The 9997-nt window shown below is 39.9% G+C and overlaps 1 protein-coding gene across 2 annotated transcripts in view; it reads right to left on the bottom strand.

Annotated features, from left to right (window-relative positions):
* Positions 1-3184: 3184 nt before the first annotated feature.
* The window catches only part of MDFIC2 (MyoD family inhibitor domain containing 2), a 105506-nt gene continuing 98693 nt past the window's right edge, over positions 3185-9997 (bottom strand). For both annotated transcript variants that reach the window (XM_045861971.1, XM_045861972.1), the window contains one exon: positions 3185-3444. In XM_045861971.1, the coding sequence (XP_045717927.1) occupies positions 3185-3444 (260 nt within the window). The remainder of the gene's footprint in view (positions 3445-9997) is intronic.

The following is a 9997-nucleotide window of genomic DNA, read 5'->3' as shown; positions in this document are numbered from 1 at the left end:
ATGGGCAAAACTCTTATAGTCAAACTACCTTACTTAAGGGTACATATTATTCCTTAGCTCCATTTTGTAGAGAGAGGAATTTGGAGACATTGGATAATGAATTCTGTCCTTCAGACATTTCCACCTATACATTTATTTTTGAAAAACATGCTGATACGCCTTCAAGTGATGTTTCCTGTTGGTAACATTCCTCTGCCTGAATGTTTTCTTACTTCCTTGGAAAAAAATGAAGTGACTTTTGCTTTATTAACTTTGTCCAGCATCGATAATTAATTTTGTAGGCCCATCAGCTTATGTAGTGAGATTTCATTAGCAAGTTAAATGTAACTTTGTTTCTTCCTTGCTTTCCATATTTTGTAGGCTTTTAGAGAAGCAATGGTTTTATAAAAATCCATTGAGCATAGCAAAGACAATGTAACTATCTTGTTATAGTGCTGGGGGTGGGGGTGGGGAAGAAGTCTCTGTTCTCGATTCCCTATAAATGTGGTTTGTTTTCAAATCATTTTTATCTAATGTGTTGCCTTACATAGGAATACTCTGTTCCCTAAGAAGCCCATTGTCTTTATTTGTAATCACAGGCCTTCATCATTATAGAAAAAAATCCGAGCCTTCTCAGATTCTGATACCTGTATTTAATCAATAACCACATTCCTTTTTCATCTGTCTTACCTCTGCAAGTGCATTTTCCCACCTGCGTATGTTTTATTGTAAGAATTCAATTGAAGGAGCCATTCGTGTTTGCAAAAAGGATGATGTTTTATTATTGGTTATAAAGAAAAGAAATTTCATACTTTCTGTTATAGCATGGTGAATTCTGAAAGTGAGGAACAAGTTAACTAACCGTGGAGAGACCACAGAAAAATCTTGTAGTATTCTGACCACATTATAAAATCAGACCTGGCAATTTTTATGTCTCTAATTGACAAGCATTCGATTCGCATTTGAAATGCAATCTCTGCACAATTTAAGGGTACGTAGACTGGAAAGAATAAGTGATGATGGTCAAAATATTGAACACGAGTACGACATGGCCAAATCAGTGACACCAGGTACCATCTTATTGGGACAGGATCCCAGAGACCCTGCAGTTCCACGTGTTCTTTTAGTGGCTGGACCATGGGGAGGTGGGGCGGGCGCTTGGAGAGGGGCCAGGGTGCCTGGGGGCATAGAGGAAACACTAAGGAGGTACAAGGTAACAACTGTTTATGAGCCAGTCTGGTAGTATTTTAATATTTGAACCATTGAAACAGCTGTATCACTGTGTACCAGCTGGACTCAGAAGTGCAGAACTATCAGGTGGTGCAGTGTAGTTAGAAAATTAGACCACCAGTTAGAGTTCTTAACAGTTTCATTAACTTACTGTGTGGTCTTGGATAAGTTAGTTCTTGGGGCTTCCATTTTCTCTTATGGAGAATGAGAATATTGGATTGGAATTGTCCTAGGTTCCCTTCCTAGTCTAAGAATCGATTTCTTTTCCTCCATGAATGAGCTGCAGGTTCTATGCACAGAGTATAGAGCTGTCCTTGAACTTCTGAAAAACAGAGACTGAAGTGTTTCCTAAGCAGTGTAGGGCACTGTCATGCTCTGTGGTTTGTGGATAAGGTGATTGTCAAAGAGGAACGAAGCTGCATTAACCGTGCATGCACTGTGTTGTCAGGACAAGACAGGAGCAGTTAAATACCTTTCTACAGGCAGCTTAAAGACATTTTTTAAAGATTAATTGTTTTCAATGTTTGGAGGACTTTTTTTGCAGAGTAGAAAAATGTGCTAGTTTACTACAGAAACAAAACGAATGTTGCTTTTGCCTGAAATTACCTAAGTTGGGCAAAAGCGGGTGTTTTGGAATTTTTTGCTGTTTGACTAGATTGCAGAAAGTTCCCTCTACTCTTTACTTCACTTTTGTGTTCTTTGTTGTATACACACACACACACACACACACACATATATATGTATATTCAGTGAATATTCTGAGGTATCTCCATGGGAATATATAAGCACACATTAATGAGCAATGCCATGCCTACTGAAAGTAAAGATTCTAAAGTAACACCAACCTAAATGTGTTTTCCCCCAAAATGGTTTGTTTTAATCTGTTTGAGTTGAAAATCACTTTCCAAGTTGATACCACATCTTTAACATTTTTTTTTGTAAGTATGAGGAGGTACTCAGCATAATTATGAATTACTGTAATTATCAGAAAAGAAAAAAATATGATTTCTGAAGCGCATGCTTTATTAGGAAACTAGGTGCTGAATAAGTACCTAAACATGTATTTCTTTTTGGTTCCTATATAAGTGATAGTTTAGTGAAATGACATGATTCTGTTTTAATATCCTGTTGCTTATTGTACCTGACAAACAGAAATGAGGAAAATGAAGAATTGATTATCTGGGGCCATTTTCTTGAAACTTGCATATTATTCCCATTTATGCTCATTGGAATAAAGAAGAGCATTTCTGTAACAAATTAAGAACATGCATAACCTGTTATGGCATAGTCATAGACGTATAATAATATTGTCTAGAATTACAGTACTCTCTCAAAGTACATCATATTCAAAATTCACTGGAGATGTCTTAGAGACATCTGTTGTAATTACAGGAACATGGTTTCTAATTCATTTAATTCCCTTTTCTACCTAAACTGTACATATAAGTGAATTTTAAGAGAATGTATATAAATTTTTAATTACAAAATGATGTTATACAATACATTATTAATAATAGCCAACAATGCATAATGTTTATGCATGAGTCTATTACAAAGATGAACTAATATATGTCAATTCTAAAAGAATGCACTAATTTGTCCTGAATTTGTGAATGAAGTTGAATCCATGATGCAAGCCAATGAATGCAATAACACAGAGTGGTTTAGCATGCTTTTTTTTTTTTAGAGTCAAGACACACCTTGTACCTATGGCATTTAAGAGGTATTTAGGATTTGTTCATCACATGTGATCAAGATCTTATTTTTCAGCGAGCCATGCTGTTATGAAATTTGGACTAAGACCATAGAATTGACAGTACTGGCTTTCCCAGACAGGTGCAGAATAAAATGGTCGATAGCATCCAAGAAATGTGTACAGTCCTTACATTTCGGCACATAGAAATCACAGTCTTATTGTCATGGAATTTCCCTGTGGGGCCAAAGGGTCTGCTGGGATGTGGTTAACTTCGCTGTGCTAACGGTAACAGATTTCCGAAATCTCCATGGCCAGCTCCAGACACTCGCTGGTCTCGTGGCAAGATTCAAACAGGCTGCAGTCCACGTCACAGTTGCAGTTGCAATCATTCCAAGCGTGACTTTCATCCGAGGTGTGGTGATATCCGTGAGAGGGGCAGCACAGGTTGGTACACACCATTTCACAAGTATCTGGGAGCATCAGGAGACAGTCCCAAAACTGGCAAAACAGACAGGTGAGGATAAGGGAGGCACACTCCTCTGTTTAAGGAAGAAGAAGACAAAAAATGATTAGTGGCACCTAATGATTGGAGGCATCTCTGAAGGACAGGCGTGTAAGGTGGTGTTCTTGATAACTTTATGGGCCAACTCTTAATTGTCCATATTAGGGGTGATGTACGCCATGATTCTCTCAAGCTTCCCCACCCCCCATGCAGGACTCACTCTATTTAAGCAATTGCTTTCTTAACTTCCTGAGCATTTCTATTGATTCCACATAATCTGGTTATTTAAAGTGCTGTCACTTTTCTAAACTCCTTTATTTACTTTGCCTGCAGAGGTGCTGGGAAGGCACACAATTAGCTATCTATTTGGAAACCTTGCAACTGTCTGAAAAATAGCAGGTCCTCCCCAAGTGCAGAGAGCTTTCGGTAGCAATTAGGGTTGGGGACAAGGAGAGACTGTACAAACTTCCAGTTTCTTGTCCCAAGGCTTTGTCATTTGTATGGTGTGGATTCCCAGAAATCCACCACACCCATATTCACATGCAAGCCAAAGACCTAATATAAATGATTTTTAAATAATCGTAGTTTTGATGTTAGTTGTATTTTATTTTGAATCCCTGTATCCTTTGTCCTCCAGTTACTGTGAAGCCTTGATTTTATATTCATGTTAAATGGAATACGTCATCATATGCCTAAAAGAGTAGAAATCTTCTCAATCCTCTTTAAGAAAATTGGTTTAAAAATTTACTACGCAGACTTGTGAAAATCTGAAAAGTATCTCTAAGGTATTGAAGGTAATTGGTAATTTTAGCCAAACAGCTGTGTTGGGTTATAAATTATTTTATTTTTTTGTTTCCATAAAGGGAATTAGTTAGAAGATGTAGCAGCTCTCTTGTTAAAATTTTAACTTTTTTTTTTTAGTCAAAAAGTTCTCAAAAACATGTGAGCATTTTTTAACTGGGTAGGTAAGCGTTTACATGAGACATCATCTAATTAATTAAAGTCAGTATCCTGAAGATTGTTGATGATTGAAAGTAACAATCTGGCATTAATTGGAGAAAAATTCTTCCTCCTGATGGGTTTATCAATCAAAGTTAGATTTTCATAGAGATTTATTATTCTTTTCACCAAGAATGTTAATGTTAATAACTTTTGGTTTTCAGACTTTAGCTGGCTGAAACTATACAAGCCTGCAGGAGAGATTTTGCTCCTGGAGTCATCTGCTAAAGGGTTCTGAGTATTCCTAGAGCCCTGTTCATTTACTTCCAACAATGCTTTCCAGAAAACTTTTTTACTTTTGTTATTCATCTATTTGTTAATGTGTAAGAGGAGGGAGAACATGGAAACTTGCTCTAAAAGGGAACAAATATTTTGAAGATTTCTTTTAAAATCCTCATATAAATGTGTGAAGTGACCTGGCATATAAGTAAACAAAAATCTTCCTTCCTGCCTCCATCCCACCCTCTATCCCTGCCTCACACCCTCCTTTTTTTTTTTTTCTTCCCAATAAGACGGTGGTAAAAACCTCACCATGACTTTTATGATGACTTTAATTGCCATATATTGTTGCAGGTGCTGTGGCCATTACTAAGTATTTCTTAGTAGTGTAGGCAGCGTATCCCATAATACCTCTAGGGCGTATGTACTCATCTCTTTGCCAGAAAGGATGTATTTTTTTATTCACTCAGAGCCAGCTTCTAGCATGTGGCTAACTCACCCATATAAGTCACCACAAACCACCCACAAAAATTCAGGAGTTAGTTAGCACAGTACCTAGACTCTATTTCATGTATGCATTTCTGAAGAGGGTGTGTTGGTGGTTAAAGGTACGGAGCAAAAAACCTCATCAACTTTTACTAATGCCAAGAAGGCTACTCTAGCAGCCCCCAGCAAAGAAGAAGTTCTCAGTAGAAAATATTCCAAGCAAATGTTCCATAGCCCCCAGGCTGGAGGCTCAAAAGACTGACTCAGACTATGATCATATAAAAATGATCCAGTGGGATCGCATCCTTTGTAGATGGAGATGTGAGGCTGAAAGTTTGGTTTGCAGGCAGGTTAGGGTGGGAGCTGGTGTTTCCTATCGAAGTGTGAAATACCTATTTGTGAAATGGACTTATTCTTTCCTGAGGACATATAATCTTTTGGTTTAATTCCTCTTGCCATTGTTTTCTCAAGCTGGCAGATTCTGGAGGTCTCTGCTTCTGATGTACACCGTAGATTTTATTTACACACACACACAAAATTACACACACACACACACGCTAATCCTTCAGCCAAACTGGCATTTGTTTCCTTCTACCTCTCTATTTTGCATTTGAGAATAGAAGAGCTCTTTTTTTTTTTTTTTTCTCTCTCTCTGTGTATAAGTCAGTCCTTTTTATTTGGTTATAAAAGGCAGAGCCTCTTGCCCAAAAAAACATGGCAACATTGGTGAATTGAAAACAGATTTTTCCGAACTTTCAAGAGCATTGAAAACTTTTCCTAAAAGGCATATTACATAACTCTACACGGACAGCCGAAACTATTTTGCATATGGGCAAATTTTGTTTGCACAAAAGTAACATAAGCAGTTCTGGGGGGAAATTTGCAACTGTTTGAAAAGAGAGTTGAGTGTCCCCTATTCCTGAATGGGTGTGTTTTCCTTTGCCTGCATAATTTCTTGGGGCTTCCATGTTTAATAAACATGATTTCTAAAGTCATAGCCCATGATTAGCACCCTACTGTCAGCCATCCAAAAGAGTACGCTATGCTTCCATCTGCCCATTTCGTGTCTCTTCTCTTCACCAATGTCTTCAAGATATCTCCCACTTACCGAGGCCAAATTATATCCAGATCTCCCTCTTTCCCCATTCCACACACCTGTCCTTCCTCTGGCTTTCTCTTGTGAATGGCTCCTGCATACTCAGATGAAATCAGCAGAAAGCTGGGACTCATTCTTGTCATTTTCCTTTTCCCCATCATACCACCGTCCTCCCTCCAGTTCCTTGCTGAGGTTCTGCTCATTCTGTCTCAAGTTGGTATGTGAAAACCAGAAGCCTCTACCCACCTCTAGGGCCACCCCCTTAGTTCCGGCCACTATCAGCCGTCGTCAGGTCAACAGCAATAGGCTCCCATCTAACACATTGCTTTTACACGAGCCCAGCTCAAATTCATCAGCTCCTGTGATGTTTTTCATTGTAGATGGGAAGAACTCACTCTCCCCTTAAAGTCCCACATCCTTGCCATGGCCTGTGTGATAGGTTCCTGCCTGTTTTTCTGGCTTCCCACCCTCTGTCCTCCTTGCTCACTGCACTCCAGCCACACTGGTTCAGCTTCAGATCCTGAGATGCCCCACCTGAGAGCCTTTGCCCATGCTCTCCCTTTGGCCTGTGTTCCATACTTTCCCTTCACAGCGTGACCCGATTCCTACTCAACCTCTGAGCCTTTAGCTTAAGACATCATTTTTCTACATGCCATGAAACTCTCATAGCATTCTATTTTTTCTTCATGGTACTGATGATAGGATGATATGAAGCTAATTAGTTTATTAGTGAGTTTCTCCCTCTACTAGAACCTGAGCTCCAAGAAAGCTGTATCTGTTGTTGAGTGAATGAATGAATAAATGAATGATGGGAGACAAATAAAGTGGTCCTCATTTTGTAGATGAAAGGACTAAGGCTCAGGGATTGTCCCTGATTGTCCTGAATCTTTCAACTGTAAGGTGCTTGGGGGTGGGGAGGAGGTTCAGATCTCAATCTTTCTGGATCCAAAGTCTGTGCTCTCTTAGCTGGTGTTACATTGGGAGCAAATGTGTGGTCCTGCTCCAGTGGCTGGAGCACAATGAGCAAGGAGGACAGAGGGTGGGAAGCCAGAAAAACAGGCAGGAACCTATCACACAGGCCATGGCAAGGATGCACTTTGTAGGCACCTCACATAGTTCCTGAAATAAGCCTGAGGTGAGTACTATCCTTGTCCTTATATAGATGAGGAAAACTGTGGCTCAGGGAATTTAAGAAGCACAGGAAATGGAGCAGCCATGATTTGACTCAAACTGTCCCTTCCAGAGCTCTGAATCCTGCAGCTGGCCTGTCCTTCAGAAGGCTCACACTTCCTTTGTCAAAATCCAGTATGGCGCAGGACGCGGCCAGCTCACTCCCTGCTCCGCTCTGTATCCCCCAGGCTGCTAACATCTATCCTCCAGGTTCTGTCAAAGCAGTGGCAGGAAATGGGAGGGTGGGAAGAAGGGAATGCCAGGTGTTTCTCTTCCGCTCTCTCTGCTTTGAGTGGTGTCTCAGGCAGTACCTGGATCTTCCCCTGGGTTTTACCCCTTTCTGAACATCCTTCTTTCTGCAGCTCTTGTTGATGCCACTTGCTGGTGGTCTGTCTAGTAATGGTAAGTTCCTAGTGGCCTAGAGCAAAGGCCAGGACGAGTCCTCTACTAGTGACCTGGAGGGGCCAGGGAAGACGTGGCAGATCTTTGTTGCTAAGGTCTGGGTGGCTTCACTGTTCCCTTACGTGGCTTTTCACCTCTTCCAACATTTTTGTAAGGAGTTCTCTGCATGTTGAAGTCCCTTTATTGACCCTGGCATCCTGGCCTCTCGGAGTGTCCATCTCTCTTTCCCTCCTCTTGCCTTGTTAAACCTGGATCAGAGAAGGTTCAAGAGGGAGCCAAGACTTGCAGGCCAAGCGGCCAAAAGAGGTATTTGACTGTGAGCAAGAAGCCATGACGAAAACCCCCTTAGGTTGTTTCATTTCCTTTTTGCAGCTCTAGGGTACCTTTAGGACATCGAGGCTATAATGTGCTAAGTGATACCCTAATGATACTGAAGGATTAATACAGCCTCTAGAGGTGCTAAATGTACAGCTGGGGACTGGCTAATTAAGGGGAGAATCTGTCTCATTAGAAAGGATCATGTTTAATCATAGTGGAAAAGGTAACAATGCAAGGGGCTCCCACCAGTGTGCCTGAGGTCAGCCTCACGGTCACGGTCCTGTACTCCCTGGGTTCGCCCTCCCAGCTTTGGATCCTGTCACCACGATGCCTGGGATTAAGAGGAGGGAGGGGCAGAGGCAGATTTAGCTGCCCACTGGAGTTCTTATAGCTTTCCTCAGCTCCGGACACATACCACCTCCTCGTTTGGGCATCACTATTCAAAATAGCAAGAATGTAGTTCCTCCAAAATTGGCCCCAGATAAGCAAAAATCCCCCTCCCCTCCAAACAAAGTAATAATAATAATAATAATAATAATAATAATAATAATAATGGCAAATAAACATGACCCAAACCCAGTATCCTAATATGTTAATGGTTAACGTGCTCTCCCAGCAGATTCAGCAGAATCATGAGATTCGTGACACAGTGACTCCAGCTAATTACTCCAAGTTTCTGGTCAAAAAGTATAAAAATTGGCTCCCACTCCTCCAACATTGAGTTCTTTTTTTTTAAGTCTGTAATGTAGAATAGGAATAAATAAAGTGTGACTGAATGCCTTTCTCTAGCTGGGGTATCATCCCTGATGTTATCAATTTTAATAGCTACTTAAATATGTCAAGATCTATTTAAGTTCAGACAAGCACAACTAACGTTCAAGTCAGTTCTTTAGAATGAGGATGACTAGATTTGGGTGATACTTAGTAAATTTGTGCTTATGTTTTTTTTTCTGAGCAAATGAACTGAAATAATTATAAAATTGAAACATTTTATAAGGTGACACTACTGCATTTAATTGTATGAAATTTACAGTGTAGAAAATGTAATCATTTTATTCAGTAGTCCATGGTGTAATTAAGACTATTCTTTTGAGGTATCTTATATTTATGATTTTCCTCTTCCACCTGGATGAGACGTCTCAAATTCAAAATTATACATCAATTAGGTATATTCTCAGGCTTCTTTTTAAGGCACCTGTTTTCGAGCATTGTGTGTATCCTTGATTTTATTACTCACAGGGATGCCTTTGCAATCAGAATGTAGCAACAGAAGCAGAGACACAGGTAGTGCTCTGGACTTTTTACATTTTATTCGGGAAAGGGACCACACAGGATGAGCCACAATTTAATAATAAAGTAATGTTGCAGCACATAGTGTGTGATGTGCAGTAAAGATCCTTTTAAATTCCCATCAGAGCACACACCATGAACTGTGCTAATGGATGTAACACATTTTACAAAATCTGCATGTGTGAGGCTTTTCCATTCTGTTTTAAGTGGGGCAATGTATATAAATAATAGATATTAGCAATTAAGCATCCATTCCTATGCACTCATTTATACATTTGAAAATAAATTAACCACAAACTACATGAAAGTGGATGCAATCTTCTCTTTTCCCTTCTGTTTCCCCTGCTGTTCCTGAAAGATATTTCTGTATTTATCTCAGTACGAACAATGACCCCAGCTCTCAATTTCTGCATCCTTAAATTAATTACTATAAAAATTCTCTGACTTAACTCTTGATATCCTTGATGTTTGCTGTTTAAGATAATGAGAGCGTCTTATCCACACTCGTGGGCCTTCGTTTGGATGTTTTGCTCTCTCTTTTATCCAGGTACCCAAAACTCTCACCTCAATGGGGGGACTTTTTTCACCATTTGGGAAGGGAGCGGTGGGC

The sequence above is a fragment of the Mirounga angustirostris genome, unplaced genomic scaffold, assembly GCF_029215605.1.
Source record: "Mirounga angustirostris isolate CCGP_5_RB_7025 unplaced genomic scaffold, mMirAng1.0.hap1 SCAF_1, whole genome shotgun sequence".
Lineage (NCBI taxonomy): Eukaryota > Metazoa > Chordata > Mammalia > Carnivora > Phocidae > Mirounga > Mirounga angustirostris.
The sequence above is the reverse complement of the archived record's forward strand: the minus strand, read 5'-3'. Positions and strand labels throughout refer to the sequence as shown.